This window comes from Thunnus albacares, chromosome 2 (genome assembly GCF_914725855.1).
Source record: "Thunnus albacares chromosome 2, fThuAlb1.1, whole genome shotgun sequence".
Classification (NCBI taxonomy): domain Eukaryota; kingdom Metazoa; phylum Chordata; class Actinopteri; order Scombriformes; family Scombridae; genus Thunnus; species Thunnus albacares.
The window spans coordinates 38,299,513-38,318,726 of NC_058107.1; the positions used below are offsets into that span (position 1 = coordinate 38,299,513).

A 19,214-nucleotide genomic window follows, 5' to 3' on the forward strand; every position below is an offset into this window, starting at 1 on the left:
TTAAATCAGTCTTTATCACATAGAAGAAAATATAGAAGAAAAAGCTGCTGTTTGATGTAAATACTGCATTAGTAATAAAGTTACAGGTGAAGCATTTAAGGTTTTACACCAAATGCATCCTGTAAAGGAAGTGTAAATATGCTGTCTTCTTTTTTTGTACTTCCACTCATTTATTTTAGGTTTATATGCAGATTTTTATCAGAAGGAAAACAGTTGCTGATCATTCTGGGAAAATATCACATGTACAGATGTGAAAGGACCAGTTTCAATCCTGCTGTCATCAGTTTATTGTAGAACTCACTTTAGTTAAAAAATGTGAAAAAGACTTTAAACATTTGATATAATTTGAACTTTAGTCTTCTCCTCCAGCCTGTACGAAGCTTGTTCTGGTTTTTGAATGGCTGCTGGTTTGTCTGGGATGTCAAAGCAGCAGGAAGTCTGCAGAGCCACCAGCATGAATCTTTGGGAGATGCTTACCCAGAATGCTTTGCACTCTGCTGAACAGCTGGTTAAGTTTAGGGGGAGTGTGATGGTTAGGGGTAAAATATCAGGGTGAATCTTTAAACCATTTATACATTTTTTTGTCTTGATAATGTCTTGATGAAAAGCAGTTTTAAATCCCGTTAGTGTCCTCTAGAGGCTGCAGAGGTCACTGCAGCCTCAACATGAACATTTCTCTCAACCTGACGCAGAGCGACGGGTGTGAAGTTCGTCCTGAAGGTGGCGGTGGAGGGAAGTCAGGAGGTCAAACAGAACACAGGAAACAGAACAGCTGCAGTCTGATTATCAAGAAGCTTTATTGTCATTATCAGAGTGAATATTATCATCATCGTCATCGTCATCATCATTATCATCATCATCATCATCATCATCATCATCATCAGTCCTGTTGCTATGGGCCTGTGTGCCGGACTGCAAGAGGCTGTTAACATGCAGCAGAGCCGAGCAGACACACAGACAGACAGGTAAGGGGAGTGGACAGACAGGTAGATAGACGGGGGCAGAGAGGTAGACACATAGACAGGTAGTGAGGTAGGGAGACAGACAGGTAGAGACAGACAGGTAGAGACAGACAGGTAGAGACTGACAGGTAGTGAGGTAAGGAGACAGACAGGTAGAGACAGACAGGTAGAGACAGACAGGTAGAGACTGACAGGTAGAGACAGACAGGTAGAGACAGACAGGTAGTGAGGTAAGGAGACAGACAGGTAGAGACAGACAGGTAGAGACTGACAGGTAGAGACTGACAGGTAGAGACAGACAGGTAGAGACAGACAGGTAGTGAGGTAAGGAGACAGACAGGTAGAGACAGACAGGTAGAGACAGACAGGTAGAGACTGACAGGTAGAGACAGACAGGTAGAGACAGACAGGTAGAGACAGACAGGTAGTGAGGTAAGGAGACAGACAGGTAGAGACAGACAGGTAGAGACTGACAGGTAGAGACAGACAGGTAGAGACAGACAGGTAGTGACAGACAGGTAGTGAGGTAAGGAGACAGACAGGTAGAGACAGACAGGTAGAGACAGACAGGTAGAGACAGACAGGTAGTGAGGTAAGGAGACAGACAGGTAGAGACAGACAGGTAGAGACAGACAGGTAGAGACTGACAGGTAGTGAGGTAAGGAGACAGACAGGTAGAGACAGACAGGTAGAGACTGACAGGTAGAGACTGACAGGTAGTGAGGTAAGGAGACAGACAGGTAGAGACAGACAGGTAGAGACTGACAGGTAGAGACAGACAGGTAGAGACAGACAGGTAGTGAGGTAAGGAGACTGACAGGTAGAGACAGACAGGTAGAGACTGACAGGTAGTGACAGACAGGTAGTGAGGTAAGGAGACAGACAGGTAGAGACTGACAGGTAGTGACAGACAGGTAGAGACTGACAGGTAGAGACAGACAGTTAGAGACAGACAGGTGGACAGGTAGTGAGGTAGGGAGACAGACAGGTAGAGACAGACAGGTAGTGAGGTAAGGAGACAGACAGGTAGAGACAGACAGGTAGTGAGGTAAGGAGACAGACAGGTAGAGACAGACAGGTAGTGAGGTAAGGAGACAGACAGGTAGAGACTGACAGGTAGTGAGGTAAGGAGACAGACAGGTAGAGACTGACAGGTAGTGACAGACAGGTAGAGACTGACAGGTAGAGACAGACAGGTAGAGACAGACAGTTAGAGACAGACAGGTGGACAGGTAGTGAGGTAGGGAGACAGACAGGTAGAGACAGACAGGTAGAAACAGACAGGTGGACAGGTAGTGAGGTAGGGAGACAGACAGGTAGAGACAGACAGGTGGACAGGTAGTGAGGTAGGGAGACAGACAGGTAGAGACAGACAGGTGGACAGGTAGTGAGGTAGGGAGACAGACAGGTAGAAACAGACAGACAGGGGACAGGTAGTGAGGTAGGGAGACAGACAGGTAGAGACAGACAGGTGGACAGGTAGTGAGGTAGGGAGACAGACAGGTAGAGACAGACAGGTGGACAGGTAGTGAGGTAGGGAGACAGACAGGTAGAAACAGACAGACGGGGGACAGGTAGCTATTGTGTTATTTACATACAGGTAGGCAGATGCAATAGAAAGCTTATTGGCTGTCTTCAAGTGGCTCCGCCCCCCTCTCATCTGTGTCGGCCAATCCCCTGTGAGTGGGGGCGGGCTCTGCAGGCTGGGGGGAGGGGTGTGAGGAGGAGGAGGAGGAGGAAGAGGAGGAAGAGGCGGAGGAGGAGGAGGACAGGGAGAGGGGGAGTTCTGGGGGTTGCTCAGTCTGTAGCCTCCCTCCCCCGTCCGCCTCGCCTCCCATCAGCCCCTCCTCCGCCTGCCCCGCTCCTCCCCCACGAGACCCGACGAACTGCAGGTGAGGCAGGAGAGCCTCCTTCTCCCTCTCTCGCTCTGCCGCCGCCTCCCTCTCGCGCTCCCGCCGCTCGGCGTACAACGGAGACTCCAGGCCCAGGTAGGAGGCGCTGAGCTGCCGCAGGTCCAGCTCGAAGGGGCTGCCGCTGGGCTGCACCGAAGCTTCTCCTCCCTGACCTCCTCCTCCGCCCTGACCTCCTCCTCCTTTCTTGCTCTTGCGGGGGTGGGAGGAGGCGGGGAGGCTGTCGGGGAGGAGCGACTGGATCTTGGGGAGCCAACGTTTACGGACTCTCCGAGCGTTGGTGCACATGTCGGCCGCAATGACGTTCATCTCACTCTCCTTAAAGTTAGGAGCAAAGTTCTGACAGTACACTGAGGAGAAAGAGGAGGAGAGGAAGAGGAGGAGGAGGAGGAGGAGGAGAGGAAGAAAAAGAGGAGGAAGGGGTGGAGGAGGACAGGGGAGGAGGAGAAGGAAGATGAGGAGGATATAGAGGTGGTGGGGGAGAAAGAAAAAGAGGAGAATGAGGAGGAGGAAGAGGAAGAACAAAAGAAAGAAGAGGAAGAAGTCGAGAATATGGAGTAGGAGGAGGAAGAGGAAGATGAGGGGGAGGAGGACAAGAGGGAGGGGAGGATGAAAAAGAAGAGGATGAAGAAGATGAGGAGGAGAAAGAAATGTCTCAGTCTTTCCAAAATACAGTAAAGAGACATACAACCATGAGTCAGACTGTGTGTGTGTGTGTGTGTGTGTTTGTGTTTGTGTGTGTTTGTGTGTGTTTGTGTGTGTGTGTGTGTGTTTGTGTTTGTGTGTGTTTGTGTGTGTTTGTGTGTGTGTGTGTTTGTGTGTGTGTGTGTGTGTGTTTGTGTGTGTGTGTGTGTGTATGTGTGTGTGTGTCTCTTACATTTGACGGTGTTTAACACTCGGTTGTCCAGCGGCTTTCGGCTCGGATCATTGGTGGAGGAGCGGATCCCTGTCCCACAGCTATTGGCCAGAGTGTTTCTATGGATACCATAACAACCCAATCAGCACCTATACCAAGCTTTAGATTACCCCCCCCCACACACACACACACACACACACACACACACACACTCACACTGAGACAATGTGACAGAACAGTTATGTAAAGCAGCAGCTGTATTGTGAAGGAGGTTTTTGTAGCCGAGAGTCAGAATCTTCTGGATTATTTTAACGCAGCCTGATGTCTGATGATGTCACATGACGTCTGATGATGTCACATGACGTCTGATGATGTCACAGGACGTCTGATTATGTCTGATGATGTCAGAGCATCTGCAGACATCAATTACAGGCGCGACACGCGGTCGTGATGTCGCGTCTTTTTCGTTAATTTCAAACATGTTCACGGGAACGAGCAGGGAAGAGCAGGTTATACCGACCGTCCAATCAGATTACTGCTGAGTCATCACGTGTGTGTGTGTGCGATACACTGATGTAAACCCAACTGTAGTCTGATGTGTCAGGATCAGATTACAGGATATTTAATTGAGAAGGTCACTCGATCATAGAGTCATGAACTCTTGCTGCGATTGGCTCTGAGACCTGACAGACTCTATGTTGGACCAATCAGAGCTCGCCGTTTGTTTCCCCCCCCCCCCCCCTTGACAGAAAACATCATTCATCTTCCTGTTCACCATGTTTACAGATGAAAAGCGCTCTGTGCTCCTATTGGTTAACATCACCCAACATTCAAAATGAAAAAACATATGTATTTTGAGGTGTGAAAAAATGTTCGTATATCTGTTTTAGAAGTTTAAAGGGAAGAAGCCTCGAGCAGAACTGGGCTGTAGGTGGGCGGCCATCAAAAAAAAAGTATATACGTATATATATATACACACTGTACATCCTCCTCAGAGGCCTACTATTCAAAAAGGGACATATATCTGTTTCTGAGTCATATAAAAACATCCTTCTCTGTTTAGAGCTATACAAAAAGAAGATGTGTCCATTTAAGAGATGGATATATGTCCATAAAACCAGATTTATATATTAATTTCTGTGTTTTAGAGGCATGTTCTGTCCTTTTGGGCTTGATTTCCACACAGGGGTCACAATCATAACTTAGCTGTGTCACATTTATGGAGTTACAGATAGTTGTAAATGGGGACACTTGGCTACAACATGCAGGACCAGGATCATGTGACAGGCGGAGACAGCTGAAGGAATCCTCAGGCTACTTTTTGTAAAACTTGCTGACTAGACATTAGCTTTATCTGTCTGTCTAAGTCTAACATAACATAAATTGTCCCGATGGCCTTGTTTATGTTCTGAGTTGGTTTTAAGGAGGTTGGTAGATATATTTCTGAACTTTGGACGGAGCCAGACCAGCAGCTTCCTCCTGGTTTCAGTCTTTATGCTAAGCTAAGCTAGCTGAAGCGATGTCTGTACTGGACACGCAGAGATAAAAACTTTATTTAACAGCTCACCTATCGAAGAACGTAGCCAGCAGTCTCCTGAGCAGCACCTTGTGTTTGACTCCAGCACACAGGTGACAGTTCATCAGCTGACCACGCGTCATGAACACACCTGACCCTGCACACACAAAGAAATAATAAGATCAGAACATAAAACATGACCATGGTTTACATAACTCATCTCTTTAGCAGGGTAAGGCCACTTTGGTCTTTGATAAATACAAGTTTATTGGGGCATCGCAGCCAAATTGAAGGGCACCAAGGTCAAAACCAATGGTGCAATAACAATAAGTGATAATTACGTTGTATGATACAAAACAGTCTACAATCAACAATTAGGACTCAGTGTATTGAAAAACAGCACTGAGTTTATTAAAATTGAACACAATGTTTGTTATACTTATATTTTAATGATAAAAAAAAGTCTATAAATGGGCTACGGGTGATCAAAAACACCCTGCAACTATTAGCATTAGAGTCTGAGATCATAGGAGCAGTCACAAAAATGACTTAAAACACTTTTTTTTACATGTTAAACATTAAACACACTGACAGCTGAGAGTCATGTAACAGCTGTCAGACTCTCCTGAGTGGTAGAGAAATGGATGTGTGTGTGTGTGTGTGTGTGTGTGTGTTAACGTCACATCACGCTGAAAAAGTAGTGACCCGTCAGATCTCACGGCAAGTTATAAACTCTATGTACATTTGAAGTTAGCTAACACTATGCAGCAATATCCTGGTAACTTTAAAACACATCATGTATTAATATTTTTAATTAATTATTTTTTGCTTGTGCTGATCACATTAATTGTTAGCTAATGTTAGCTAGCTGGGTTAGCTGTTAATGTTTATGCTAACGTTACACATACATTTGCAGGAGTGGCAGAAATCTCACACTACTGTTGATGTCCAGCAGGGTTAGAGTTGTTTATTTGCTGCGTCACATGTAGTTTTAAATGAGGAAATCTGCAACTTTCTTTAAATGGCACAACGGTCAGTTCAAAACAGGGAACGCCAAACTGGCCATGTGTGTAGTTCATGTTAGAAGGGCGCATCCACAGCACTGGCTGTTTAACTGTGGTATAATTCCTGCCCTGCTTTAGTGTGTCTGCCTCTCTCAGCTCTTCCAGACAGTTTTGTGTTTAATTACCTTCCTAACAGCATTGTCACCATGACAACACAACAGCAATGCAAAGAACAGTAAGACATGTTTAAAATGCCTCCTTAGTTTCTGCCTGGAGCAAAAAAATTCACTTTCTGCTATTTTATCTGAGCATCTAAAGTGAAGTCTTTGCTGCCTTCAAATATTCCCACATCCATCCATCTTTCCCTGTTCATCCAGTTTCCAGACTGAGGCTGGAATTATGGTTCTCTGAGGATACACATTCACATCTCTACAGGTAAACACAGAAAATGGCTGCTAGAAGTATTCAGATCCTTTACTTAAGTAAAAGTACCAATACAGCAGTGTAAAAATACTCCATTACAAGTAAAAGCCCTGCATGAAAAATCCTACTACACTAAAAGTACATAAGTATTATGAGCTTGATGTAGTTAAAGTATTGCAGTAAAAGTACATAAGTATTATGAGCTTGATGTAGTTAAAGTATTGCAGTAAAAGTACATAAGTATTATGAGCTTGATGTAGGTAAAGTATTGCAGTAAAAGTACATAAGTATTATGAGCTTGATGTAGTTAAAGTATTGCAGTAAAAGTACATAAGTATTATGAGCTTGATGTAGTTAAAGTATTGCAGTAAAAGTAGTGGTTTGGTCCCTCTGACTGATATATTATTATATATGACATCATTAGATTATTAATAGTGAAGCATCAGTGTTAGAGCAGCATGTTACTGTTGTAGCTGCTGGAGGTGGAGCTAGTTTACACTACTTTATATACAGTTAGCTAGTTTAGTCCAGTGGTTCCCAACTTAGGGGTCGGGCCCCTCCAAAGGGTCAGCAGATAAATCTGAGGGGTGGTGAGATGATTAATGGGAGAGGAAAGAAGAAAATGTTATAGAAATGGCCATGCCTCCTTATCTGCCGTCAGAAAGGCGCAGGAGAGGTGGTTTAATGGGCCTCGTGTCTGAGGGATTATACAGCCACCTTAACAGTTCTCTCTGGTCTGAGCTCCTCATCTTGTCCCTGATGGGTTCAGGGTTGTAACTAACCAACTAGTAAAAAACGTGCCCCATTCTTCCCTTACTCATGAACATGACTCCGAGATATTTGAACTCCTTCACTTTGTTACTAATCACCAGTAACCTGCAGACAGGTGAGTCCTACCTGCCACCAGCTCCACCTTCTCTCCCGGGTCTCCCTCAGTGTAGAGGGACGGGTGACAGCGATACCCGATCTGACTGATCAGACTGGCAGGTAGGGCCATGTTGTCTCGACCAACCAGCACACAAGGTCGACGCTCATTAGCCAATGGGAGGGGCAGCATCTCCATCTTCTCTTGGACTAAACCAATGACAAAGACAGAGAAAAAGGGGGGTGTCAGCAAAACCTGTCAACAACAATATGAAAACAATATTAAAGTGCATTAACCTGTCGAGTGTTGAGGCTGAAGTGTTTTAGGCTGCAGTTCCTCTATTGTCCACTAGATGCTGCCTCAAGAAAACTGACTGTGTTCAGGTGAATGGGAAACTATGAGGTAAGACTTGCCTCAAGGGAAAACTATGACATCTTTGGCTAAATCCAAATGTCCAGACTTCCCCTCACACAGGTTTCAGCACTCGTAAACTTATCGGGTATGTTCCTGGGAGGTCTGTCCAACTCAACAATTCATCAAGTCTGTGGCTTTTTCATCAATTTCTGTGGCTTTCAAAGAGTCCGCTTGAAGGGATGAATCAAGGATTGATATTTCACACAAACATAAATAGATAAACATTTTGATTTTATTTGTCACATTCTGCAGAGTTAGACAGCAAATTATGGTCTTATTCCAACTAATAAAACTGGTTATGAATATCGATGGAAATCTCATAGCACTCCTTCACAGACTTGAACTGATGATGGTGAACACTTTAGACACATCACAGTCTGAATGAATGAAGTTTCAGAAGCTTCATAAGTCCAGAGGTGCATTTAGGCCCCATTTCCACCTGGTATTAACATGTGATCTGTATCTGGATACTGATATCTGATCCTTTGCATTTACATCTGGTATTTATAAGCACTCTTGTTATCTTGATTCCACCCACATTGTGATTGGATTTCAATATGTAAACTAGCTTGGCGAAGCTGGCAGAGTTGTCTACAAGCATGGAGCATCCCAGGTCAGGGGAAGCAATGGGTGGGATGAGTGTCATTCATTTAATGTGGGGATGACTTGTAGTTACCACTACTAACTTGGTGGTATCAAACTGGGGATATCACGGTTATATCACATGCGTCTTAATGATCTGGCTGTAAGGATGCACCCTGGGTGTAGGTCTTTCTGATGGCCCAGAAACTATTTACTACCAGTGTCTAAATTTAACTCCTCAGTTGTAGTTCCTGGCCCACCGAAGTCCCTGCTCTGGGGGTTGAGCTTTCTGATCTATTGCAGTATTGGACATCCTTGATTGGTCAAACACAAATCTCAGGCTGCTACAACTTGTGTACAACTTTATTCATATAATAAGGAGGCACTATGTGTCAATCATTATCAGGATGAGGGACGGTCTTGGTGGTTTTTGATGTTAAAGACAAACTTATGTTGACTTTTTTTGCTGAATCTTCACAGTTCTTGTTCCACAGATGCGGTGGAACGCAGACAGACAATACTGTTAGGGAACTTATAGTTCCTGAGTTTTGCTCCTGTGGCTCCATATTTTTATGGAACTATTGGGTTGAACAAGGTTAAATGGGCACCAAAAAAGCCTTTATTATAGTTACCTTTTGTACTTGCCTTGATTTCTTTGGGAATTTGTGCTTTTTCTGTGGACATTGATTGCCTACCTGTGCAGGACGATCACCTGTTTTTGTCTGTCAAATCCAAGCAGGACTTAATCCATTGGTTGTTTATTGTTTAAGGGCTAAATGGATGCAGGGTTTCACAGTGCATCATGTCTGTTGCCCTTCACCAGTCTGTCTGCCCCTTCATTCTTTAATAAAATCTCATTTTGCAGATGGTTTACTGGTCACCACTCTGTAGTTTTGTGGTTAATGCACCTCCATACTGGGCTGTTTCATTTTTAAGATTTGGTTGTACCATGATGTAACTTACTGTAGTGGTTACCGGGGTGTCCGTAGATGTGTTGGTATAGTCCGGCATGGACAGTGTTGCCATAGTAATCCTCCTCCAGCTCCTCCTCGGTGGCGGGGTGGGAGGGAGGGGAGTCCGTGGGGAGGCTGGATCCTCCTGGACTAGAGCGCCCCCCGCCTGCCAGCAGGTAGGACTGCAGCCCCGGAACCAAACCTCCACCTGCACCCAGGTAACACAGAGCACTGCCCCTGGAGGTCTGGAGGTCCCCCGAAATGTCCACTCTGAGGACAGAACAACGAGGACGAGTCAGACCAGGAGGAGAAAGACTGATAGGAGGAGGACAAGGAGGAGACAGGTGACAGAAGTATAGCGGCTTGCTTTGATGCAGAAATGGTTTATGAAACCAGAGATAACAGTTGTCTGTTAAAACCGGGATAAGATAAAGTCTGAAGGTTGGTGTATACTTGAAATTAATCTCAAATGAAGTTTATGTCTAAGGGGTCTGATATAGTGCAACAATGGACGTGGTTCTGTTGATACTAAATTGGGTGTCTGGATGAAGTGTTTGTGGTACTTGCACATAGTCATAAATTTTGTAGATGGGCAGATGACAAAATGTACGTCCCCCGGACCCTCGCGGCCATGCAGACGCATGAAGTATAATTTGGTCTCAAAGGAAAGTGTTTCTACCTCTTCTGAATGGTCATAATTGAAGGCCAGTCGAAAAGCCTACTCTAATAAAAAGGGACATGATGAGTCGTACAAATGGGGATAACAGTTTTGTACCTGCTCTAACTGTCCTCAGGTCAGGGTAGGAAATTAACTTTTTTTACAAGGGCTTTTTTGTCCTCATAAAAGACCAATGACAGACCAATATTCAATGATTCTAGTTAAAAAAAAAAAGCGAAACTTATAATGCAAGAACATTTAATGGGTAAAAATAGTCTGACACTGAGGTATAATCCCAGTTACAGATTATAACTGTGTGAGTATTTTTACCCATTTAATGCATATTTTACTTTCAAAGGTAGAAACAATAAACACAACGTTATGTAACAATGTCGCAGTTCAACATCTCAACAACATTGCTGATTGTCTGCATGTACGGAGTTCTATGGTTTTAAATAACATGCGCAATGACAACTTTGGTAGCTTTTTTAGGCTCAGCGACCGTCCACATTTCTAACCTACTTTCATTTCCAACTGACTGTGACTCAGCTGTGACACGTTTGCAAATTTAAAAAAATGTTGGTAATGTAACCGTAAGTAGCTGTGTGGTATGGAAGCCCAGCTGTTGCACTTTGAATACAGAGCAAAATCACACTTTGCAAAACATACTAAGTCTCTGTTTAACTGTTTTATTTTACAAGGGCATTTAAAAGCCCCCGTCATCCTAATTCCAAGGGCAATTTTACATTTTTTAGGGGCATTTTGCCCTGAGTCCCCATTAAATTCCAACGCTGCCTCATGTCCCTTTGAATCAGGTCTCTCTTAAACTCTTTGGGAAGGTTTTCCACTTGTCTGTTTTAGATTGTTCAGATTGGATCTCTGTTTTTTTTTTAACCCCAGGTACCTGGAGTGAGCGCTCATTTCATTAGTATTTCTTCGGCACAAGCATGCAAAATACATTCCTGTGGAAGATTTACAGTTTACAGCCGTAACACTCCAAGAAACAAAGCAATGCGCCAACTGAGGCGGAGAACAAGAGAACCAACAATTAGACTTGCTCGTAAACATGGATATAAACACATTTGTTAGGCCTCAAGGATAATCACAATGCATTTAGTGATAAATACTGAATTGTTTGTTTACAGGTTCACACATGTATGTCCTCACCTGGCCTCCTCTCCTCCTCCGCCGTTCTCCTCACCGGTAGGCGTGTCGGCTCTCTCCTGTTTGATCCTGCTGACAGCCAGCAGCAGCTCCTCAGGGCTCAAGGACGGCTGGTCTGGACTGGCCTCCTGCAGCTGGGGGGCACCGTGCTGCTGCTGCTGCTGGACTATTGAGGTGTCGAAGCCCCCGAGCTCATCTGCTGAGGTCGTCTGTAATCCATCAATGTGTTTAAATAAAGTTATTCCTAAATGTCTTCTTTGTTCTTACAGGTGATGAAGAGGTAACACACTGGCCTTTTAAACAGCAGCTACTTTGTCTACAAAGCTAAAGAGATGCAAAGCTGTGATTACTGAAACATATCTTCAGAGTTAACCTTCTGTCCTGTCAGAACTATATCTATATGCTTGTTGACAATAAACCATCAACGATAGAAGTCGGGGCCTTGAGAAATAAACACAATCGCAGAGGTAAAAGCAAATAGTTTGTCTGTGAAGACTGATGGAAAAAACACTGTGAAATCACTGATTGCTGTGTAGCCAGAGGTCACAATGAACACAATGAAGTATTGGAGCATTTATAAAATGAAAACCCTCGTTGCCAGAAAGCAACTGAACTTCACTGGAAGGATAAAATGAGACTTAACATCATATAGCGAGTTATTTTTTATAATGCTGAAGGCCTTTCTTACTTTGATTATCCATCTCTATGTCTTCTTAATGAGCTCTATAGCTGTTGTTTTTCCTAGACTAACTCTATCTATAGTTTTTGGTTTACCTGGACTAACTCTATCTATAGTTTTTGGTTTACCAGGACTAACTCGGTCTATAGTTTTTGGTTTACCTGGACTAACTCTATCTATAGTTTTTGGTTTACCAGGACTAACTCGGTCTATAGTTTTTGGTTTACCTGGACTAACTCGGTCTATAGTTTTTGGTTTACCTGGACTAACTGTCTATACAGAACTCTCTGGGCATGGTCAAACCCACCTGTGAGTCACAGCAGAGAGGGGAGGAGGAGGAAGAGGCCTTCATCATCATCAGCTCCATGCCTCGCTCCACGATGTTCTGGATCTGCAGGTACCCAGCAGTGTACATGAGGACCAGCTGCTCACTAGTGGCCATGCTAAGACGTCCCGTGTAGCAGAACGACAATATCTGCTGGAAACACGTCGGTGTTACTGAGGATGGCAGCTCGAACACCGCCTGGGAGGAGGAGGAGGAGGAGGAGGAAGAGGAGGAAGAGGACTCAGCTGCAGAGCTGAAAAGGTCTCTGAAGTAGAGTGAGGAGGCGGCGAGGACGGCCCGGTGCGCCTTGAAGGCCTGACCCTGCACCAGGATGGAGACATCGCAGTAATGTCCCTGCAGCCGCTGCTCATTCAGGCTGCCCAGCACGCTGCTGCCAAAGTCCGGGATCTCCACTTGCAGCAGCCCCTCCGACATGATGGACGCTGCCACTCCTGAGGAGGACGGGACAGGAAGTGGCTGAGGGTTCGGACTAGCCGGTGGCTAGGAGGAGATGTTCCTGACCAGCCAGAGTTAGACTGACAGAGGAGAGGTGGAGGAGGGTGTGGAATGTTTAAGTGCCAGGGATGCAGCAGATATCACCTCCAAAACGTTTCAGATCCATGTTGTTGTTGTGGAAGAACAGCCGGCTCAGAGGTTAGAGGTCAGTGGTCAAGACTGAGGGAAGGGGGTGGGGGGGGGGGTGTGGAGTTCAAGTCTGAGGTGTAGAAGTCAGGGCAGGTTGGGGAAGAGGAGGCTGTAGATCATCAAGATGGAGGTCAGCTCAACACATAGAAACAACTAGAACATGAGGAGGGAGGAGGGAAGGTGACAGAAGGAGAGAAAGGAGACGTTTAAAGGATGCAAGTTTCACACCTTCTCATCTACCTGCAGAACAAGCTGAGAAAACAACAATCACATCTGAGACGCCTCTTCCTCTCTACCACTCTAAACTATATTATTTTATAATTATAATTATACCACTTATGACTATACAACAATATAAAGAACAACTTAACCAAATAAAAAGAATAGGTCCAAACATTATTCCATGTACTTGTATGATACAATTCTGTCAGCAAAAAAGGGAGATTGAAGAAAATCACATTTGACAAAGTCCATTTGCTGATGAAGACTGTGCAATATGGTTAAAAACTCCAGAAAAAGCTAGTAAGTGAGCCTTGAGTTGAGATTATTTTGTCAAAAATTGGCATGTGATATATCAGATTTCACATATGAAAACATGAATTGCACATGTGCTTTTTTTCTTTGGGAATAGTTCACATGGTTAATTCATGTAAGGAAGTATAAAACACAAGCACAGCTATTGTTCAGGTGAACCAGGTTCTTGATGTAAGTTCATTACATGTTTGGTCAATCTGAGTACAAAACCCAGCAGATCATCATGTATATCATACATGACTGAAGTCTGATTGAAGGTCAGTGTTCCCACAGCTTTCACCCAACTGTGTAGAGTCTCAACAGGTTTCAGACACTTTAAGCTAAGCTTCTCAGTCCTTGAAGGAACTTGAAGGAAACGATGGAGGGAAGTGATGAAAGTGCTTTTCCTTGAAAGCCAAGAAGCTCAGACTCAGCTTTTTATTCCCTCCTCCTGATGACATCACTGTATGGTGACTCAGGTAATCATCTCTGCACTGCTCGCTGTGCGGACACACCCTGGAGTACATTTCTACATCACTGCGACCACTGAGAAGTTGAAGCAACACAGGTCAGCAAAACTTTGCTCTTTAACTAGTTTTTCTCACAACAAAGAAACAAAATACAAAATGTTTAGCAGTATCAGACCTGAGCAAGCTGAAATTCATTCAGAGCGACTGTGTGTCACCAGAGAGGAAAGGTGTTATAGAAGAGTCAGATGATCCAACAGAGAACAGACAGGTGAAAATTTTCAGTCCGACTGCTCATCATTCACTACAACAGTATGAAGAACTGAAGAAACAAACAAACATGGAGTTCAGGAAACATATTTTCACATACTGTATGTGAAACTGCATGTGAGCTGAGAGAGTTCAACTACAGACCTCACATATGGGGACCCCAGTTCTGTGAGCCAGTTGGAAAGAGAATAGGGTCCCCAGGATAATTTAATGAATTTATTTGATGATACAAAACATACAGATTTAAAATAGTTACAATAATCAATGATTAAATCACAAAAAAAAGCCATAAAGGCTTATTTCCATTGTGTTCCTCCAGAAGTAAGTTACACACCTCACTTCTGGGAACCTAAAAGAAAGGATAACCTCCAGGGACCTTACAGGAAGTGACCCACCTTCTTGGTTTCACATCAGATCTTTCTAGTGGAGTTCAGACTGTTGTGGGTTAATGGAGGTGTCCCACAAGGATCAGTATTAGGCCCTCTGTTATTTACTCTATATATAGATAATATTTATCTTCCTAGTGAACGTTGCAGTGTTTATCTTTATGCTGATGACATCATCTTGTGCGCCATCGGCTCTACAGCATCTAACCCTCTCCTTGTTACAGTCTGCTTTTGACCTCCTGGCTTCATCCATTAACTTACTTAACTTCTACTAAACTCTAAACATATAAAATGTTTGCATTTCACAGGACCACATAGTTTTGATATTTTTACTTTGACCTGCACTCATAATGGATATCTATTAGAAACAGTACAAACAGCAGATTATTCTACCAAACTCATGTTGAACATCTCACTAAAAAACTAAAAAATCAAAATTCTGATACCGGAACAGAGCTTGTTTCACTCTTAAGTGAACTTTTTAAGTGAACCTTTTATTGAGCAGTATCAGTCAGATGTGATTGATCCACATTAAACACAGTTTCTTCATCAGTGTCATAATAGCATTTTATTTTTAGCCATGCTAGCAGCATGTCTCTATGGACGGCAACGTCAGTTTGTTGGTCCAACACTGGTTCAGACTGAAATATCTCAACAACTATTGGATGGTATGAACATTCATGTTCCCCTCAGGATGAGTTATAATAACTTTGATCCTCTGAATTTTCATCTAGCACCATCATCTGGTCAAAATGTCATTTTGTCCAATATTTTGGTTTCTGGGCAAATCCCTGCAAAACGAATGACATTACCATCAGCCTCAACTGTACTTTGTGTTTACTGCTAATTAGTGAATGTCAGCATGCTAACACGCTAAACTAACATAGTTAACATAGTAAACATTATACCTTCTAAACATCAACATGCTAGCATTATCATTGTGAGCATGATGTCAGCATTTAGCTCAAATACAGCCTCACAGAGCAGCTGACTTGTTAGCTGTAGATTAATCAGTCAGATTCTGATTTGAAGGTTTTGGTTGTGATTTTCTATATTTTTCTCCACACAGTCTATTTCAGAACTCTTAACGCCTGATTCTGTACCGAGACCCCTCAGATCAGAGAATCAATGTTGTTAAAAGTTCCAAACAAAAGGGGGATCATACTTTTACTGTTTTAGCTCCGACGCTGTGGATCAAACTCGCCTCAGTATCAGATCAGCTGAGTCAGTGCATCAGTTTAAAAAGCTTTTAAAAACGTACCTGTTCAAACTGGCATCAGTGTAATATCTTTATAATGCCTACTCAAATGTTTTTATGCTGTTCTTTTGTGATATTTTATTTTATCTCTCTACATTCGATCACTTCTTGAAATCCCTGTTTTTATTGCATTTTCTATGTATGATGTTCTTTGTTTTTTGTTTTATTTCTCTGTGTTTGTTATCTTGCACCTATATTTTATGGTATTGTATTTTGTGAAGGACTTTGTAACTCTGGTTTTGAAAGGCGCTATAGAAATACAGTTTATTATTATTATTGTTATTATTATTATTATTATTATTATTATTTCTTCATGTCAACAAATCTCATGTTTGGATCCAAACCAACAATGAACTGATCTACTAACAACTATTGTCTGTGTGTCCAAAGTCTGATATATCTTATTTCTCTGTGCCGTAGACCTCCGTCGTTGTCCAAAAATCATTAAAAACACATCATTGAGCCACATCGCTGCACTTTGTGACATATTCCTTCGTCCCTGAAGACAATTCTTACTATAATTTCTTTAGAAACGGCTAAAAAATAGTGAGAAAATAGTAACCTGCCACTGTGATAATATGGCTCCATTTACAGAACTTCGCTAGCTCCCTGTGCTACATAACACAACCTCTTGACTTTGTACTGAATTTCTTTTAGAAATTTATAATGTAGCACAAAGTCAAGAAGTTGTGTGATGTAGCACATCAAGCTAGCGAAGCTGTAAACAGAACCACATTCCCGCACATGCTCAGTGGCTGTACTAGGAACCTCAAACCTGAGGGTTACCATCGCTGTTTTTACTCTTTGGAGCCATTGCTAAACAAGCTACCACTGTCTTCACTGATGTGTTTTTAATAGTTTTTGGACAACAACGGAGGTCTACGGCACAGAGAAATAAGATATATCAGGCTTCGATACACATACAATACTTGTTAGTAGATCAGTTCATTGTTGGTTTGGATCCAAATATGAAGAAAAATATAGAAAGTCGCCAGAATGATCCTTTAAGTAACTTTTATTCAGTCACAGCAGGCAGCTGACAGCGTCCCTGGTGCGTGATATTGTCTTATTTCTCCGAGTAACGGTGAGGAAACTGTTATAAGCTGAAATGATACCTCCCGTATCCACGAGTACACTGACTAAATGTCGTCATCAGAGGGTGTACGTGTAGGCCTCCGTACCTCCGACTTGTTGTGACCACGTTGTCACAACCCTGTCTTCCTTTAGACGCCGATCTACTGTGCAAGTGAGGAACACGTCCTCCAAGTGGACTAACAGAAAGTAGCATAAACAGAGTTACTACGTATCCGTGTACACATCTGCTAAGAACATATCTGTGACCATACAGATCTTCAAGATCCCCTCCAGGCTGTACAGTAAGATTAAGATCTACTGTATATAGGATACTATAATAACTTGTGTCTGATATGGTTTGTACAAAAAAAGTTGAATTATCTTGTTAAATCTTTAAAATGTACATCTACTCCTTCTCCCTCAATAAAAATTCCAGAATCTATAAATATACAAACATTTAATTTCAGAAGTGTTTCCAGCGGACGCCAGACGTCTCCTCCTTCACTGTAAAGTTTATTCTCAGTGTTTGTGAACTGGAGGCTTCAAGTTTCCACATCACACTGTATGTCACTTGAATCCTGGACTATGATTGGCTTTCAAACTATCTGTGATGTCACAAATCATGCTTGTAAGGCCCGCCCCCTTAAAGTCAGATTTTCAATGAGTTCAGAGAAACTTTCCGTCTTCGGCAGGTGAATGTGAAGACAAACTCTGCATCATTCTGCACAGAGAAGAAGAACAAACATCCGAAGAAGAGAAACACATTTCTGAGCGGAGGGAGAGTTTTAGATTTGGAGGAAAAAAAAGAGTCCTGGAAATGATCCTTACTCAGTATCAGCAGATTAGTATCAGAGTCAGATTTAAAACCCTGACAGCAGATTACAGGACGGTTCACTTTAAAAGGTTCTCTGACTGACTCTGAACTGGGACTCACTGGTTTCCACTAACACCTCACTGCAAACTGCAAAAGCAATAATCATAAACCAGACTCCATTAACAGATTTACACATTTTTCTGCTGCTGACAAACTCCAACACAGAGCTCGGCAGACTCTAGTACAGTCCAGTACAGTCCAGTACAGTACACTAAAGTCCAGTACAATCCAGTACAGTCCAGTAGAGTCCAGGTAAGTTGAGTCTGTTTCAGAGTTCAGTTCAGTTCAGCGTTATTGTTGTTTACAGTGTAGCTGCAGCAGAGAGACAGACAGTCTGAGTAGACAGACAGACAGCAGGGAGACAGCAGTGGAAACAGACAGACAGTCAGTCAGACAGACAGGTGGGTTAAAGAGAGACAGACAGACAGACAAACAGGACAGATATAGTTAGCAGAGGATGGACGTCAGACAGACAGACAGACAGACAGACAGACAGGTAAATGGAGAGACAGCTCCTCACCTCCTCTGCTTCTCCTCCATGCAGCAGGCAGGACGGCTGGCTGGCTGGGAGAGGTTTTCTTCTCCTCCGCTCAGTCAACGCATCGTCTGGTGTGTCACAGGAGGGAGGGGAGGGGGGGGGAGGAGGAGGGGGGAGGGGGGAGGTAGAGACACAGCAGACAGCCAAGGAGGAGGAGGAGGAGGAGGAGGAGGTGGAGGAGGAGGAGTCATCTGAGGACAGCGAGGGAGCTAATGCGGCTAACTGCCCTGCAGAGGACGAGAGAGAGTGTGAGCATGCATTACACATCCGCTATAGGGAAGAACTCACTGCAAGGTTGAAAATAAAATAAACACACTTATACTCACACACACACACTTTTGCTCACACACACACACATGCTTTTGTGTGTGTGTGTGTGTGTGTGTTTGTGTGTGTATATTTGTGTGTGTGTGTGTGTGTGTGTGTGTGTGTGTGAGTGTGTGTGTGAGTGTGTGTGGCATGACTTGGCCAAATGCACAGCGCTGCATTGCAGTGCCGAGGCTGAGTTGGCATGCTGAGTACATAGCGTGCATACTGCGACTGTGTGCCAGGCTGACACACACACACACACACACACACACACACACACACACACATACACACACACACACATATACACACACAGCAGCTTTCTGCAGCTTCAGCTTCCATCATCACAGTATAGTTTCTAACATGAAAGACTCTCTCTCTCTCTCTCTCTATGTATATATACATACATACATATATATATAATAACAGCCTGTCTGTCTCTCTAACTGTCTGTCTGTCTGTGTGAGAGAGACAAACAGGTTTTGGTGTCCTACAGCCAATATTACAGAGAGTGACGGGTGGGTAGGTGTTCAAGGCTAAATAAGGACTTGTACAGTAGCTGTGCAGCC

General features: G+C 43.5%; 1 protein-coding gene across 1 annotated transcript; it reads right to left on the minus strand.

Annotated features, from left to right (window-relative positions):
• Window positions 1–2,452: 2,452 nt before the first annotated feature.
• On the minus strand, window positions 2,453–18,412 carry LOC122968637 (nucleus accumbens-associated protein 2-like). Its single transcript, XM_044334014.1, has 8 exons — window positions 18,319–18,412; window positions 12,294–13,109; window positions 11,311–11,516; window positions 9,496–9,755; window positions 7,569–7,745; window positions 5,296–5,401; window positions 3,750–3,847; window positions 2,453–3,222 (listed from the first exon to the last, which is right to left on the minus strand). The coding sequence occupies exons 2-8, from the start codon at window positions 12,744–12,746 to the stop codon at window positions 2,585–2,587; spliced, it is 1,938 nt and encodes a 645-aa protein (XP_044189949.1). The 5' UTR covers window positions 12,747–13,109; window positions 18,319–18,412; the 3' UTR covers window positions 2,453–2,584.
• Window positions 18,413–19,214: the final 802 nt, after the last annotated feature.

Coding starts and splice junctions, on each gene's coding strand:
- LOC122968637 (XM_044334014.1), bottom strand. CDS start 12,746: ATGTCGGAGGGGCTGCTGCAAGTGGAGATCCCGGACTTTGGCAGCAGC. Junction 9,756..11,310: donor GGAGGAGGAGAGGAGGCCAG/GTGAGGACATAC, acceptor TTCTGTCCTCAG/AGTGGACATTTCGGGGGACC. Junction 5,402..7,568: donor GAAGGTGGAGCTGGTGGCAG/GTAGGACTCACC, acceptor TTGTGTGTGCAG/GGTCAGGTGTGTTCATGACG.